The sequence below is a fragment of the Schistocerca nitens genome, chromosome 2 (assembly GCF_023898315.1).
Source record: "Schistocerca nitens isolate TAMUIC-IGC-003100 chromosome 2, iqSchNite1.1, whole genome shotgun sequence".
In the NCBI taxonomy this organism is placed as follows: domain Eukaryota; kingdom Metazoa; phylum Arthropoda; class Insecta; order Orthoptera; family Acrididae; genus Schistocerca; species Schistocerca nitens.
Window position 1 is genome coordinate 313,285,202 of NC_064615.1, and position 18,892 is coordinate 313,304,093.

General features: G+C 41.9%; 1 protein-coding gene across 1 annotated transcript in view; it reads right to left on the reverse strand.

Moving 5' to 3' along the window:
- The window catches only part of LOC126236082 (probable chitinase 10), a 390,810-nt gene that overhangs the window by 131,281 nt on the left and 240,637 nt on the right, over window positions 1–18,892 (reverse strand). The window contains exons 3-4 of the mRNA XM_049945145.1: window positions 13,630–13,853; window positions 2,539–2,776 (exon numbers count right to left, since the gene is read on the reverse strand). Of these exons, the coding sequence (XP_049801102.1) occupies window positions 2,539–2,776; window positions 13,630–13,853 (462 nt within the window). The remainder of the gene's footprint in view (window positions 1–2,538; window positions 2,777–13,629; window positions 13,854–18,892) is intronic.

Below are 18,892 nucleotides of genomic sequence, written 5' to 3' on the forward strand. Positions count from 1 at the left end.
TCAACAAATGCTTGATCATGAATATTAGTTTGAGAAGATTACCAATATTTATACCTTTATTTTGCATGTTCTTCATTTCCAAAACATTTTATCCACAAAAAATTGAACAGTAATGATGAAATCCATCTTCTCGTCCTGCCCTGTTTCTGTTTCGAAAGATTCGGGGCTCTCTTAAGAATATAACTTTTATGTTGTGTTGGCCAGAGTTAACTGATTTATTTCTTTGTTCTTTAGTCAATTTGGAACTCCTGATGTAGGTTAAACAGTGTTTCTGCAGGTTCATATTGTTTTTTTTTTAAATCAACATGAATGTAGGATTACTGTTTGTTTAATTTTGGATATTCGGAGGCTGATTTTTAACGTTTCGGGTTTGTTCTGTACATGATCTCATTTTCCGAAATGTTGCCTGATATTCTCTAACTCAGGGATCTGTTTGTTTTCTTTTATTATTACGAGGGGACTTTAAAAGAGTAAACTATATATGTTGTTTCACTGTTAAGAGTGCGCAGCAAGAGTGATGCGTTGTAAGAAGAGAACGTATGTTCCGGGTTCCCTGCAGACATTGTTCTACTGCGGTACGGTAACAAGTACATGGCAGTATGGAAGTGAAATGACGCGGAGACTGGTAACGTACTCCAAAAATGACGTATGCACGACAGCGCAATTCTTGCGGCAAAACATCCTAATTGCACACAGATTCACAATGGAATTCTAGCGGTGTGTGGATCAAATGCATTATTGCGACCAGCCACAGTGAAACGGTGCCAAGAAGTTGACCAAGGACGCACAGACATGGATGATGCCGATCAGGAATGAATGTCACTGACATCGATCACAGACGTCGGTGTCCAGGCACTCGAGGAACCGATTTGCTGTAGTGACAGATTTTCTGACGAGGAGGAAGCTTGTAGAGCAGTGGCTCCGTGACCAAGAAGCTAATTTCCATCGTCGAGGAAACGGGGGATTAGTAGAATGTCCCGATCGTTGTTAAACGCTACTACGTTACGACCATCTGACACGCAAGCAGTCTTAGTCGCTCACAAAAGCACTTAATATTCCTCAATTAACAGACTCTCTGCCACCCTTTAATCCTAAACAGCACACAAATAAACCTTCCCTCTTCTGAAAAGAATTTGGAGGTAATTCTGGACTATCACTTAGACTGGACTGAACACACAATTGCAGTCTGTACGAAGTTTTCAGCATCACATCACTCATATTATTCTTTCTCGAGCTTAAAATGAAACTCATAGACTCACTAATAGTCCCAGTTCTTGATTATAGTGACTTACTCTCCAAGGACTTCCGTGTGAGAGCTAACGTCGACTGGAAATGGCGATAAATGCTTGTGTAAGATTCATTTGTGATGTACGCTATTTCGACCACATCACTCATGCCTACGAACAATCATCATGCCTACGTGCCGACTAACCATAGATATTGTACAATGTGTTTGCTCTGTCGTCTTCTCATCATTGCGCTCCTTGCTATTTATCGTCTACCGTTACACTACTATCTGAGCAACACAGCAGAAATACTAGTTCTCAACAATGTATAATTGTCTCTGTACCACTACACACCAGTGACATGCTCTCTAGAATCATTTCCTGTATCAGCTACCCGACATTGGAACAATCTTCTTCAAAACGTTACAGAACTTAAAATTCTGTGAGACGTCAAAAGACAGCTAATGGCCCGCCTTCTATCGCAGAAGCTATCTATTGTTGCAGATCACTCTCCTCAATCCTTCCTCCACAACCACTTTTTCCTCCCCTTGTTTACACTTTCTCTATTGAAAGTCTTTTCTTTCGTAGCAGCCATTATCACTTTCATTTCAATCTTTTCCTCTTTCATTATTCGTTATTATTATAATGCTTCAAAAGTACCAAACTAATCAGTATCATTCTTAGTACCTCAATTATTTTATTATTATTATTAGTATTCTATTATTATTTTTACCAGTCATTAAATTTTATTAATAATGCAAATTATTATTATTACATAGTAACTAATCAATATCATTCCTAATTCTTTCATTATTTTATCATCGTTATTAGTGTTATTATTATTACCAGTTATTATTTTCATGAATAACGTAAATTATTATTATTATTATTATCATTATTATTATTATTATTATTATTATGTGATATTTTGTGTACATATTATTGCTGGTCAGATGCAAGAGAGGGGCATTAAGGCCCTAATCTGGCCAGGGCAGTAAGAATTAAATAAATAATAAACAACTATATTGAAAAAAAAAAAAGGTCATGCCTGTGTAACTCTCAAATGCATTGCAGCATTCAATGAAAATTACTTGGTGTGTCATAATAATGTGTAGCTTACTTTCTGAAGTCCTCTCGTAAGTAGATTTTTGGAAACGATTTTACAGCCGAATGAAAGTAAGGAAATTCCTTTGTAATTGACTATCAGGATGTAAATTCTCGTACAGTGGCAGCGACCGTGAATCGCCCGCCACTGAGGTGTGTGCGGAAGTGGCACCAATTACTCACCGGCAGTGACGCACTGGCTACTCACCGAGCGCGAGCAGGACCTTCAGCTTGGGGTTGGCCTTCTTGAGCGCCATGACGCGCTCGTACAGGCCGACTTTGCCGTCCTTGGTCTCGTCATTGCCCTCGAAGCTGGTCAGCTTGCCCTTCTTCAGCCAGCCGAAGGCGTAGATGATGTGCGTGCACAGGTCCGGCGTGATGTCCTCGGGCAGGAACTTGCCGTGCGCCGTACGGTACTGCGACCAGTTGGTGTAGTAGCACACCACCTGCAGGCAGGTACGTACGCGTTCAGTGCTCCAGTTGCCCACGCGATAGAAAGCTTTAGTTTAGCAAGGAACTTTCAACCAATTCCACAGCTATTATCATACTTCTGTTTCTTAAGGTTTAGACCACGTAACGAACCTCGGAGACACCAGGAGCAGGCAAAGGAGTGTAATCTGGAAAACGCGACGTAATCATTCACTAATAGAGGGTCAATACAGTGCACGTCATGTATAAAATTTGTAAACAGAGGGTGTTACAGTAATCGGCCGTCGATTTCAAAAAATAAAGAAGACTAGATTTCTATGTTCTGTTGAGACCGAGGTCATTAGAGACGGAACACAAGCTCCTTTTGAGGAGGGATCAGAGGGACGAGGAAGAATTTCCGGTAGTGTCCCACAATTTATCTTGATCAATTTAAGAAAACAAAGCCTAAATCAGGATGGACGGACGAGTATCGCTACTCTATCTCGCTCGGTATTGACGCCAAAGTCACTGCAGATGAGTGTTGAAGAACGAATGCGGAAATAACGGGCTGTCACCTATCGAAAGGAATCGTTACAGCACTCACGCGAAATCAGAAAAACAAACAAATTCAGACCTATGCGGTGAAATCGGCTCGAGACTGGAATGACTGCGACTGTTACGGTAGCAAATGAGAAAGGTTTGCAGATGACAGGGACCATCTGAAGGTGGTAACGGGTCTGCTTGCCGACATATCGAGGAATAATTACGACTTCACCTGGCCGGAAACCAGAGAATTCTACAAGTTATAAATAGGCCTGTAAAACATCGTATCACGTTCTGACGAAGCCATATGGAGAAGAACCCTGTGAGCAAAAACTGACACCTTATGCTGATGAAGAATAATAAAGTTTTCCTGCTTGAAAGTACAGCATATACCCAACTTAAGAACAGCCAATCGACTGCAACGTAAATCTGGACTAGAGAACCTGTATAAGATCCTGGACAAATAGTGAATATCGTGACGAATACAGGTATTAGCGACCACAAGGCAGTTGCTGCTAGGCTGAATGCCGTAACACCCACAACCACCAAAAAGAAACACAAAGTATATTTATTTAAAAAAGCTGATAAAAATTCTCTTAACGCCGTTTCAAGAGACAGTCTTCACTCCTTCTGATCTGGTCATGTAAGGGTAGAAAAGTTGTGGAACGATTTCAACGAGATAGTATCGACAGCAATTACGAGACGTACACCACATAAATTAATAAGTAATGGTACTGATCCCCCATGGTACACAAAACGGGCCAGATCGCTGTTCCAGAAGCAGCGAAAACAGCATGCCAAATTTAAAAGAACGTAAAATCCCCAAGAATGGCAAAGTTTTACAGAAGTTTGAGAAATAGCGCGTACTTTAATGCGAGATGCTTTTAATAATTTACACAACGAAACACTGTCTCAAAATCCGGCAGAATACTCAGAGAGATTCTGGTCGTACATAACGCATACTTCAATGCGAGATGCTTTTGATAATGCCCATAACGAAACAATGTCTCGAAATCAGGCAGAAAACCCAAAGATATTCTGGTCATACGAAAAGCATACCAGTGGAAAGACGCAATCAATACCTACACTGCGCGATAACAACGGTGAAGTGACTGATGGCAGTGCCACTAAAGCAGAGTTATGAAACACGGTTTTCCGAAACTCCTTCAGCAAAGAAGACGAAGTAAAATATTCCTGAATTCCAATCAAGAACATCTGCCAAGATGAGAAACATATAAGTAGATATCCTCGGTGTCGCAAAGCAGCAGTCAGGTTCCTCTCAGAGTATGCTGATACAATAGCTCCATATTTAGCAATTATGGCTCTGAGCACTATGGGACTCAACATCTGTGGTCATAAGTCCCTTAGAACTTAGAACTACTTAAACCTAACTAACCTAATGACATCACACACATCCATGCCCGAGGCAGAATTCGAACCTGCGACCGTAGCAGTCGCGCGGTTCCTGACTGAGCCCCTAGAACCGCTAGACTACCAGGGCCAGGCCGTTTAGCAATTATAAACAATCGCTCGCTCACAGAAAGATCCGTAGCTTAAGACTGGAAAATTGCTCAAGTCACACCAATACCCGAAAAGGGAAGTAGCAGTAACCCGTTGAATTACAGGCCCATGTCACTAACGTCAATTTGCTGTAGGGTTTTGGAACATATACTGTTACCTCGAAGAAAACGATTTATTGACACATAGTGTGCACGGATTCAGGAAATATCGTTCTTGCGAAACACAAGTAGCTCTTTATACTCATGAAGTAATCAGTGTTATCGACAGGGGATGTCAAATTGATTCCATAGTTTCAGGTTTTCAGAAGGCTTTCGACACCGTTCCTCACAAACGTCTTCTAACCAAACTGCGTGCCTATGGAATATCACCTCAGTTGTGCGACTGGATTCGTGATTTCCTGTCAGAAAGGTCACAGTTCGTAGTAATAGACGGAAAGTCATCGAGTAAAACAAAAGTAATATCCGGCGTTCCCCAAGGAAGTGTTAAAGGCCCTCTATTGTTCCTGATTTATATTAACGATATAGGAGACAATCTTAGTAGCCGTCTTAGATTGTTTGCGGATGATGCTGTCATTTGCCAGCTTGTAAAGTCATCAGAAGACCAAAACGAATTGCAGTTGATAAGATATCTGTTTGGTGAGAAAAGTGGCAATTGCCCCTGAATAAAGATAAGTGTGAAGTTATTCACATGAGTACTAAGAGAAATCCACTAAATTTCGATTACGCTATATGTCACACATATCTGGAGGCAGTAAATTCAACTAAATACTGAGGGATTACAATTACAAATAACCTAAATTGGAACGATCACATAGATAATGTTGTGGGTAGAGCAAACCAAAGACTGTGATTCATTGGCAGAACACTTTGAAGGTGCAACAGGTCTACCAAAGAGACTGCTGACACCACGCTTGTCCGCCCTGTTCTGGAGTATTACTGTGCGGTGTGGGATCCGCATCTGGTGGGACTGACGGATGACATCGAAAAAGTACAAAGAAGGGCGGATCGTTTTGTATTATCGCGAAATAGGGGAGACAGATCCATAGACATGACACCTGAATTGGAGTGGCAATCATTAAAACAAAGGCGTTTTTCGTTTCTCCTCCGATTGCGAAAACATTCTGTTGGCACCGACCTACATAGGGAGAAATGATCATCACGATAAAATAAGAGAGATAAGGTTCAAATGGCTCTGAGCACTATGGGACATAACATCTGAGGTCATCAGTCCCCTAGAAACCTAACTAACCTAAGGACATCACACACATCCATGCCCGAGGCAGGATTCGAACCTGCGACCGAAGCGGTCTCGCGATTCCAGACTGAAGCGCCTAGAACCGCTCGGCCACACCGGCCGGCCTAGCAGACGTGATAACCGCTACCCACGGAACCGACAGAGATAAGGGCTCGCACAGAAAAATTTAAGTGCTCGTTCGAGAGTGGAACGGTAGAGAGACAGCTTGAGTTCATTGAACCCTCTGCCAGACACTTTATTCTGAATAGCAGAATAATCATAGAGATGTAGATGATTCGTGGAATTATGAACGAAAACCCACACTGTTAATATAAGGAAAGTGTCGTTCGTAAGAAAGTCTTAAGTTCATTATTTTTAAACCTCTTCGGTTTAAACCGACCAATGTGACTCCGGGGTCAGCACGCTAGGCTCGTACTCGGGAAGGATGGCGGTTCAAACCCCTCCCGGGAATCCAGATTTTGGGTTTCCGTGATCATATTTACTATGAATGCCAGGACGGTTCCTTTTGAAAGCTCTGAAAGAATGCGGTCAGTTTTCATCCAGACCATTCTTCCCGTACTGTCAGTAATGTTCTCGTCGCTGACGAGAGTTTACATCCTAACCTTACGGTTTTCAGCGGCTCGACCCCTGTATCAGTTGACAGCAGACTGAACTACTCCGAAGAATATTCTCTAATATCGTCGTCAGTAAAACCCTGGCAGACGCGCTAGCAGTTTGTTGTGCCGGAAATTAAAGACAGAGGCTTTACAAAAAGAAAAGTAAACGCTGCAGAAGTTATGGATTTCATAAGTATTAGCCATTTTCATTATTATGAGCTTTGTGTACTGCATATGAAAATTCAAATACACGGTATTGATATGGCACAATAAGTTCACGTAAGAGTTCGTTCTCCACAGGCTTTCGGATTTTTAGGTTTGTGGGTTGATTTGAGGGAACGGGACCAAACAGAGAGGTCGTGGGTCCCATCGGGTTAGGGGAGGAAGGGGAAGGAAGTCGGCTGTGCCCTTTGAAAGCAACCATCCCGGCATTTGCCTGGAGCGATTTGGGGAAATCACGGAAAACCTAAATCAGGATGGCCGGACGCTGGTTTGAACCGTCGTCCTTCCGAATGCGAGTCCAGTGTGCTAACCACTGCGTCATCCCGCTCGGTGCCTTTTTAGGCTATCCTTAGACAACTTAAGAGTAAACAGACAGTTCACACAACATCAGAAACAGTTTATAGCTGCAGAAAGACAGTTTTTCCAAAATAGGCTATGTGGTCTTTTTACGACTATGTGTCTATACGAAAAACACAAGAAGCTCTTAACAAATAGAGCTAATATTACATTATACTCAAAGACTAAAAATATAACAACCGGCCAAAACAGTATATATGTGAGTAATGGCACAGACGTCTATAGTATATGGATAAAGTAATTGGCGGATGTCATGAACATTTGCTCCTCACATTCTCATTCTTCTAATCTTCGAGTATAATGTAGCACAATGTTTATTTGTGATATATTCTTTGGGTATTTCATTATGCTAGCGTTTTCCGTTTTACATATATAGTCGTAAAAGGTCATATATCTTGGAAAATACTGTTTTTCTACAACTATAAACTGTGAATGATGTGTAGACTGTCTCTATAATCTTAAGTTGTGTAAGGATGGGTTAAAAAGCCGAAAGCGTTTCACAGCTAACTATAAAATAAATGTAGCTGTGTAACATCTGTACTGTATATTTAAGTTTTTAGTATGTCTGTGTTCCTCCAAGTACGACAAAATAATCGATAAATTTGATCAGTAAATACGTATTTGCGTAGACGAGGGTCTGGTTTTAAGTCCCGTATCGGAAAACCCAATTCTAACCTTTTATTACAACATACGATTTCAGTTAATCTGAAAACGACATATTGCTGTACTTGTTAAATTTTAATTTATTAATTTTTATAATGGCTTTAATTACGAGCGGTCTTCGCTGGCAGTACACTTATCTGAAGATGACTGAGACTGTCCAAACGAGAAACTAAAAACTTAAACGAGATTATGTCTGGGTATAACAATTATTTTAACTGTTTTAACCTGTCAGGTGCTTTAAGAACAACGTATACTCCACTGTAGAAAGCTAGATTTGGTATGAAATTCGTATATCGTTAATAATGTGAGTTTGGTAAGTACGATTTTTACAGTAGAAATACAGTCATCGCCTGCAGGAAATACAGCAATCTTAAGAAATTAATGTTCTGATAAAAGCGTCACGGATGCGTATTATTTATTACTAAATTTGCTCATCCAAGCGGAGATTTCCGCTATCAGAAAATGAGAGGAGGAGGCTTTACGTAAGTATTGCAAGGAGCGTAGTGTCTATATTCATTCAATCAGACCCTGCAACGAGGACAACGAGGATAAAAATCGTTGCAGGATGTCATGAAAACCTTGTGAGACTACAGGAAAGCGACAGGACAAACGCGCTGTGGATCCATAGCCACCCAGGAATTAGTGGGAAGGAGCAAGCTGATATGGTGACTACCGCAGGGTCGACGACTCAGTCCGTTGGAGAATCTGTCCTAATCAGCACTGAGCCTGTAAAATCGAAATTACGCTGCTGGATCAGGAAACAGTACGTAGAAAATTGGACTAACTCTCTCTCCCGCCAACACCTCGTCTCCCCTCCGCCCCACCCAAAAAAAAAATCTGGAAAGATAATGACAAATGATCCCAAAACTATGCTTAAAGACATCTGTAATCCTAGGCTTGAAAAGGAGATTAAATTCACGCCAGGCCAAATGACTGCCCATGGGAACTTGCACACGATGGGTATAGGGAAACTAGCGACAAGGGCTGAATTGGTGGTACAGGGTATGAAACCACATTGACCGTGCAGTGCGAAATGCTGAAGGCCAAAGGACACAAAACACTTGGGTCACTAATTCCTGAAGAAATTTTGGCTATCAGAGATCTAGTAAAGGAACTTCTACTGCTCTTTAAGTGTACTAGTTGGTTCTTTCTAGAATAACAGAAAAAGATAGTGCCCGGTGAACGTAGTTTCGGCGCGGGCAACGAAGGGCTAGGACCATGTCATTCTGTATCCCTGGCTCGATCAAATTAAATCAAATCAAGGTTCGTTGGTCAGACGTTCAGATACTCATGCCCCTGACGACAACACGTTACATGTTTCAGCTCTGCTCAGCACCGTCGTCAATACAGCAAAGTGGTGTAGTCGACGGTGCCCAAAGGAGCTCTAAACATTTGACGTGTTGTCTTCAGGAGGGTGAGCATCCAAAGATGCTCACATCTGATGAGCGACTCTAGTAGTACGACTAATTTAAAAATAACAAGAGGCCTATTGTGGTTTATCTGTACATTAATATTTGCAATATTTAGAACACTGTACATTTTATCATGTGAAACACCTATACTACCAAATTATAACTAAATTTTATTTGCAGCGGTTATTTGAACAGATCATTGTTTAATTTCACTAGTAAAGTAAAGAATAATCTTCACTGTAATTATAAGAAGCGAACGCTGTAATGACAGATGCAATACATAAACAACTTACAACGCCACAGAATCAGTGTGGCTGTTTTGAAAAGAGTAGCGTCCGGAATTTGTGGCCTTCGGCTGAACAAGTGCTTGGAATAATATGTTACACACGCAATGGGTATTTTCTGTGTTTAAGTAATTACCGAATGATTCGCGTGAACATAAGCTATTACTACTCCAGCGATTTTTTATCGATAAGGTGGCTATGAATTATTAATGCCTCATTTCATATTCGATGATCGTGTGTAAAACCGGTTCTCGCTATCGGTGAAAAGACGCATCCCTCAGAGCAAACATAAATACGGCAGTTTACTCGCATGTGATGTGACGGCGCGCTGCCTTCTCGATGGCTGAAATTTTACCTGCCATGTTCTAAACAGGCTAGTTAACCTAAAACCATTCAGTGTCGGCTGCAGTGCATTTATCTGTTGCACAGTGATTGTCAAAGAAAATGAGTAATTGGAGGCTCAACTTTCGATGTCAGGCAGCAAAGTTGGAATTACTGTCTTTTCCGCAATGAGGTCTTTGGAGATGGTTTAGTGTGATAAAAGTGATGGAGAAGTGCTTATTATCATGTTGAAGCAGCCTTCCGTTTATCTCAGAACCAAGTAACGATATTTCAGTTTTAAAGTGTCTTTCATTACTTCATATCTTATGTAAGTTTGCAAGTTTCACGAATAGATTCTGCCTGATGGTGGGAGCGTTATTTCTCTAAATTTCGTCGAACGGCCATTAGCTAATTCCTATTCTCTAAACATGTCGTATGTGTAACTACGTGTTTGACATTACTGAACAGCCTGATTGAAGCTGAGAAATAACTTTAAAAAACAAGTAACAAAGGTTCCGGTGGAGGTTCGAGTCCTCCCTCGGGCATGGGTGTGTGTATTTGTCCTTAGGATAATTTAGGTTAAGTAGTGTGTAAGCTTAGGGACTGATGACCTTAGCTGTTAAGTCCCATAAGATTTCACACACATTTGAACACACAAGTAACAAAATTAGTCTGTTAGATGCAATGATATTTCTGAAACTTGGTTGAAAAGACTTTTTTTTATTTCTGATTTGGCATAGGTTCGCTCTTACAGCACGAAGTACAGATGATTACTACTGTTGAGCATGACACACAGACACAGAAAAGTTCTAATAAATGTTTCATTGATCAGTTGATATTCATGGAGAGGTTGTGAATTCCCGAGAAATATAAATCATATCTCTGTTTATGCATCCAGAGCTACGTTTTCTTTCGAGAAAGGTGGTGCATTGGTGGAGACACTTGACATGATACGCTCCATGTTCGATCATAGTGATTTAATTTTCCATAGTTTAACTGTATCAAATGAAGTAGATGAAGAGCTGGTTCCTTGAACAAAATTCAGTTCGAGCTAGTCTCTGCTCACATTGTCGTTTTTGATCATGATCCATGGGCTGTTTTCTTTATGAATATTGACATTGCTCCTGAAATTGACGCCTGCGTGCTAATCTTATTCGTACCCGATTTTAGGTCAACGGTCTTGTCGAAATGGATACACCGGTTCCCGTCAGATCACCGAAGTTAAGCACCGTTAAGGCGTGGCCAGAGTGGATGAGTGACCGGCCGGGTTCGCCGCATGCTGTTGACAGTTTTCCCTTTGCCTTTATGACAGAGGGGACAGGACAGGTGGTGGCGTAAAGTTCCTGATCACCGGTCTTCGTGGCAGTGTCTTGGATTAAACTCCAAACCTGTCCGCAGTGTCTCGTGAAGTGATGGCATGGGACACTGTTGATCCGTCCGTCGGATGGGGGCTTTAAGCTCGGCGACCTCCTTCGAGAGGCTCTGACTGCGTGCCGGCAACGGGTTTCACCCTCTCCCTTCTCTCATCATGTCCAACACGCACATGAACTACACTACTCACACACCCATTACAGTCACCTCCACTTAACAGATACACTTACACACACAGCTCCCATACTTCGTGTAGGAAAGGTACCTGAGTTAGGGGAAGGAACCTGCTCTTTGGTATCTACCAGCCATTCATGCCATACGACTTTACATTACTTTACTTTTACCAAATTTAAGGAATTCTGCCTCTCAAGAGCACAGTTATGGAGGTGGAACACTTGTTAAGATACTAACTGTTCGGAAGGAACATGGCTAATCATGTCACGGACGATTCACTTCGCCATCTTTGTCTAACAGAGACAGATTAAAGGATTTACGGGATTTACAGGAAAACTAAATCTGAAAGGCAATCCCAGTATCTTACCACTGCTCCATCTCGGTCGGTTCAAACACCTCTAATGTGTAATATCGCCTGGATTATCATGGTGGTGAAATAACACATCCCCAGTGACCTCTACAACATTAAGATTTTAGTATCAGTCCATTGTAATTTGTACTTAAAAGCACTTAAATAGATATTAAAAACCCTCTCCTGTTCCAAGCATTGTACCTCAAGGTATTGGAGCCCTTTCTTCAAGAGAAGTGATTTGAGGTTGCTCAACAGTAGTTAGATCATATTAGATTAGATTTACTTTCATTCCAATTGATCCTTAGTGAGGAGGTCCTCCAGGATGTAGAACATGTCAGAAAAACAATAATACATGACAAAAATTTACAACTGAAACAAATAAGCTAATTTACCTTGCACAGGTCACAATTGGAACGATCGTCATTTCTTTTAATGAACACTATATGAAAGAATCATTTTACAAACACTCATGCACTGAATTTAAAATAAAAAAGTTTTATTTATTTATAAGGTAATAAAAATGTAATAGAACTACTACAATACTTATTTACAATGAACACATTACTGCACCGAAATGGTGCAGAAGTTAGAATGTACGGTTCAACTGAGAAATTCATCAATGGACTAGAAGGAGTTGACCACCAATAAATCCTTTAGGTTTCTCTTAAAGTGAATTTCATTGGTTGTTAAGCTTTTTATGGCTGCTGGCAAGTTATTAAAAATGTGTGTTCCTGAGTAATGCACATCTTTTTGTACAAGAGTAAGTGACTTTAAATCCTTATGAAGATTATTCTTATTTCTGGTATTGATTCCATGAATTGAGCTGTTGGTTTGAAAAAGTGATACATTTTTAATGACAAATTTCATTAAGGAATAAATATATTGGGAAGCAGTAGTTAGTATCCCTAGTTCCCTAAACAGGCTTCTGCAGGATGTTCTTGAGTTCACACCGCATATAACTCTTATTGCATGTTCTTGTGCCCCGAAAGCTTTAGCTCGGTTTGATGAATTACCCCAAAAAATAATCCCATATGACATTATGGAATGAAAGTAAGCATAGTGTGCCAGATTTTTTTTTATATCACCTATGTCTGACACAATTCGCATTACAAATAGAGGTTTGTTAAGACGCTTCAGCAGTTCTGTGGTGTGCTCCTCCCAGTTGAATTTATTATCAAGCTGTAATCCCAAGAATTTAACAATGTCGACTTCTTCTATCTGCTTGCATCGTACGCTAGGCATATACTCGTGGGACACCCCTTACAAATTCTGAGCTGTATGTAGTGTGTTTTTCAAAGTTTAGTGACAAAGAATTATCTAGGAACCAGTGATTAATATCCACAAATATTTTATTAGCCGATCTTCCTAAGACTACATCTGATTTGCTATTTATTGCAATGTTTGTATCATCGGCAAACAAAACGAACTTGGAATGTGGTAATGTTACTGACGAAATGTCATTGATATACACAAGAAAAAGTGAGGGTCCTAGAATGGAACCTTGTGGGACCCCACAAGTAATTAGATCCCAGCTGGATGATGCCTGACAGCTTAATACATGTCTCTTTCCTAATCACACCCTTGGTTTCCTGCCAGAGGTATAAGATTTGAACCATTTTGCAGCATTTCTTGTTACACCATAATCTAATTTACGTGACAGGATATTGTGATTTACACAGTCAAATGCCTTTGACAGATCACAAAATATACCAATACTCAGACTCTTATGAACGCGAGAGCACTGCGCCTGATACTACTGTGTGTAGCTCCGGCGCTCCCTCTGGTCACGCCGCCACACAGAGGGCGGCAGAGGAGACTGACCTTGTAGCCGCCAGACTTGTCGGAGGCGGCGGCCACGGCGCTGCTGCTGCCCGACTTGCGGTTGGCGCCGGGCGGAGTCAGCCTGTTGCGCACGCGGAACCGGTTGACGCTCGCAGACGTCTCCTGGTCGCGCGTGCGCACCTTTGTCGACGTGGAGGACGATGACGAAGTCGTGGACGAGGAAGAGCTGCCGCCAGGTCGTCTGAGGCGCCGCCTGCCAGTACCTGGAGACACACAAGGGTCGCTCATCAAAATCGTTCCTCTTCCTCCTCTTAAACACTTTCAGGGACGCTACTTATCGGTGTACTACAGCGTCTTCGTCAGTGAACAGTCAAGGATTGCTGCTCAGCCTTTCCGTATGATTATTTACGTACATAGAGAACGACAGCCATCCCATCACACTTCCCTGTGGCACTCCTGACGATACCCTTTTGAGACAGAGAAGTTGCTGTCGGCCGGCCGCGGTGGTCGAGCGGTTCTAGGCGCTTCGGTCCGAATCCACGCTGCTGCTACGGTCGCAGGTTCGAATCCTGCCTCGGGCATGGCTGTGTGTGAAGTCCTTAGGTTTAAGTAGTTCTAAGTCCATGGGACTGATGACCTCAGATGTAAAGTCCCATAGTGCTGAAACACGTGTATTTAGTAGCAGCGATGGTGAGGCATGACAGAATCTCTGACCAGAGAGTTATTTATCGTTGCTAGTCTGCGCTCGACCGCGCGAGAGTTCAGTTTCAGTTGCGAGAGAGTTGTTGTTCGTAGCGAGTCGAGAGAGCATGTAGCGCGCGAGAGACAGTCGGAGTTGTGTGTGAGGAGTCGGCGGGCGTCGACATGGGTCTCTGGTCAAGATTCGGAACGAGGTATATTTTTAAATAAGGTAATGAAGCAGCATTTCGCACATGTGATAATGTAATGTATATTAACTGTAATTAATTTGTTCAAGAATTGCCCCAATAATAATTTTGTTCTGAAAGCAATTTTGTAAGAAAATAATAATTACAATTAAAACAATATTTCCTTTGCTTTTCCTCCCAGAATCAATTTATCAGGTTGATTTTAACGTTAATTTTGTGGGGACTTAACATTTTTTCACAGTTTTGTTATCATTGAGTTTTATTACTGTTGGAAGCTAACATTTGGCACTATTTGCGTTTTCATTCAATTTATATTATTTAAAAATAATTATGGGGAGGTTACACTTAGCACGATGAATATTCATATTCAATTCTTTTCATCTTCATATTTTTGTGGGGAGCTTACACTTACCACGATGAATACTCACATTTAAATATTGTCCTTGAAAATTTTGCGGGGAGGTTACAGTGCCTAAGGCTATTTTTGAACCAAGTTGCTGTCCATGCATCAGCACGGCTTTAGAAAGCATCGCTCCTGCGAAACGCAACTCGCCCTTTTTTCACATGATATCTTGCGAACCATGGATGAAGGGTATCAGACGGGTGCCCTATTCCTTGACTTCCGTAAAGCGTTTGACTCGGTGTCCCACTGCAGACTCCTAACTAAGGTACGAGCATATGGGATTGGTTCCCAAGTATGTGAGTGGCTCGAAGACTTCTTAAGTAATAGAACCCAGTACGTTGCCCCCGATGGTGAGTTCATCGGAGGTGAGGGTATCATCTGGAGTGCCCCAGGGAAGTGTGGAGGTCCGCTGTCGTTTTCTATCTACATAAATGATCTTTTGGAAATAGGTGGATAGCAGTGTGCGGCTGTTTGCTGATGATGCTGTGGTGTACGGAAAGGTGTCGTCGTTGAGTGGCTGTAGGAGGATACAAGATGACTTGGACAGGATTTGTGATTGGTGTATAGAATGGCAGCTAACTCTAAATATAGATAAATGTAAATTAATGCAGATGAATAGGAAAAAGAATCCTGTAATGTTTGAACACTCCATTAGTAGTGTAGCGCTTGACATAGTCACGTCGATTAAATATTTGGGCGTAACGTTGCAGAGCGATATGAAGTGGGACAAGCATGTAATGGCAGTTGTGGGGAAGGCGGATAGTCGTCTTCGGTTCATTGATAGAATTTTGGGAAGATGTGGTTCATCTGTTAAGGAGACCGCTTATAAAACACTAATACGACCTATTCTTGAGTACTGCTCGAGCGTTTGGGATCCCTACCATGTCGGATTGAGGGAGAACGTAGAAGCAATTCAGAGGCGGGCTGCTAGATTTGTTACTGGTCGGTTTGATCATCACGCAAGTGTTACGGAAATGCTTCAGGAAGTCGGGTGGGAGTCTCTAGAGGAAAGGAGGCGTTCTTTCCGTGAATCGCTACTGAGGATATTTAGATAACCAGCATTTGAGGCTGACTGCAGTACAATTTAACTGCCGCCAACTTACATTTCGCGGAAAAACCACAAAGATAAGATAAGAGGGATTAGGGCTCGTACAGAGGCACATAGGCAGTCATCTTTCCCTCGTTCTGTTTGGGAGTGGAACAGGGAGAGAAGATGCTAGTTGTGGTACGAGGTACCCTCCGCCACGCACCGTATGGTGGATTGTGGAGTAGATGTAGATGTAGAGGATACTTCATTTATTACTGAACTGATCGGAAGTCACATTTGAAGGAGGAGGTAGCTTTTAGGCCAAATAGTCTTCTTACTGGGGAAAAATTAACACGGATTTTCCACAGGGTTCGATGTCAGGTCCGGTCCTGTTCTCGCCACACAGCTCTTTTGAATACCTCATCAACAAATTATGAGACAATAAGAATAACTTTAAGGGAAATGTCATTATTAACCAACTACTCACGGTTTATATACGCAAATGAGGCGCATCCGTCATGATTACCCTTTCTTCGCACGACATCCTGTGAACCTCGTATGAAGGACACCATGCATATTCCATATTCATAAATTTCTGGAAAGCGTTTGAGACGGTGCCCGACTACAGACTGTTAACGAAGCTGTGAGCATACGGAATACGTTCTCAGATATGTGAGTGGTTCGAAGACTTCTTAAGCAGCAGGACACAGTGCGTTGTCCTCGACGGCGCGTGTTCATCAGAGACGAGGGTACCGTGAGGAGTGCCACAGGGAAGTGTGATAGGATGGCTGTCATTTTCTATGTACATAAATAATCAGACTTATAGGCTGAGTGGTAATTCTTGACTGTTCACTGATGAAGACGCTGTAGTATACCGATAAGTATCGTCGTTCGGTGACTGTAGAGAGATGCAGGTTGAATTCGAATTTCTATTTGGTCTGATGAATGGCAGCTTGATCTAAATGTAGAATCATGCAAGCAAAATCAGTTAGGCAGCAAAACAATCCTGTAATGCTCACATACGGTCACGTCGATTTAACTCCTGGGTGTAACGTTGCAAAGCGACTTGAGATGGAACGAGCACTTGAGATCTGTGGTAGGGAACACTAATGTTCCACTTCGGTTTATTGGAAGTGTAGCTCATCTATAAAGGAGACTGCGAATAGATGACGATTGCTTTAATTCTTGAGTAGGGGGCCCACTGATCGAGTGTTTGGGATCCTCAGCAGTTCTGATTAAAGGAAGACGTCGAAGAAATTCAGAGATGGGCTGCCAGAGTTGTTACCGGCAGGTTAGATCAACATGTGAGCGTTACGCAAATGTTTCGGGAACTGAAGAAGGAATCCCTGGATGGAAGGCGGCTTTCTCGTCGTGAAACACTACTGAAAAAATTTAGACAACAGACATTTTTAGCTGAATGCAGAACGAGTCTACTGCCGCGAACGTACATTTCGCGCGAGGATTGCAAAGACCAGTTAAGAGAAATTAGAGCTCGTACTGAGGCGCAATGACAGTCGTTTTTCTCCCTCTCGAGTAGATTAGGAAAAGAAATGACTGGTAGTGGTACATGGTACTCTCCGAAACAGACGAGACTTTGGTTTGCTGAGTATATATGTACATGTAAATTCACTGGATTATGTAGTAAACTGTTCGTTAGCTCTTGTTCTGCTTCTAATTGTTCACTGCGCTTTTGTTTACATTAGATATTCTGGTTCCTGGATGGACTACAAATAGCAACAGGTAACCGACATCTTTATTGATTTCCGTAAGAGTAGAGGCAGCGAAAGAGGCGTTCGTCGTATCTATAAGTATCGGTTTCCGCGCGTCGAGTTGTAAGGTCACGTAATTGGCAAGTATTGCGTAAATTACTATTTCATCTACATCTTCATCTACATGACTACTCTGCAATTCACATTTAAGTGCTTGGCAGAGGGTTCGTCGAACCACAATCATACTATCTCTCTACCATTCCACTCCCGAACAGCGCGCGGGAAAAACGAACACCTAAACCTTTCTGTTCGAGCTCTGATTTCTCTTATTTTATTTTGATGATCATTCCTACCTATGTAGGTTGGGCTCAACAAAATATTTTCGCATTCGGAAGAGAAAGTTGGTGACTGAAATTTCGTAAATAGATCTCGCCGCGACGAAAAACGTCTATGCTTTAATGACTTCCATCCCAACTCGCGTATTACATCTGCCGCACTCTCTCCCCTACTACGTGATAATACAAAACGAGCTGCCCTTTTTTTGCACCATTTCGATGTCCTCCGTCAATCACACCTGGTAAGGATCCCACACCGCGCAGCAATATTCTAACAGAGGACGAACGAGTGTAGTGTAGGCTGTCTCTTTAGTGGACTTGTTGCATATTCTAAGTGTCCTGCCAATGAAACGCAACCTTTGGCTCGCCTTCCCCACAATATTATCTATGTGGTCTTTCCAACTGAAGTTGTTCGTAATTTTAACACCCAGGTACTTAGTTGAATTGACAGCCTTGAGAATTGTACTATGTATCGAGTAATCGAATTCCAACGGATTTCTTTTGGAACTCATGTGGATTACACATTACCTCACACTTTTCGTTATTTAGCGTCAACTGCCACCTGCCACACCATACAACAATCTTTTCTAAATCGCTTTGCAACTGATACTGGTCTTCGGATGACCTTACTAGACGGTAAATTACAGCATCATCTGCGAACAACTTAAGAGAACTGCTCAGATTGTCACCCAGGTCATTTATATAGATCAGGAACAGCAGAGGTCCCAGGACGCTTCCCTGGGGAACACCTGATATAACTTCAGTTTTACTCGATGATTTGCCGTCTATTACTACGAACTGCGACCTTCCTGACAGGAAATCACGAATCCAGTCGCACAACTGAGACGATACCCCATAGGCCCGCAGCTTGATTAGAAGTCGCTTGTGATGAACGGTGTCAAAAGCTTTCCGGAAATCTAGAAATACGGAATCAACTTGAG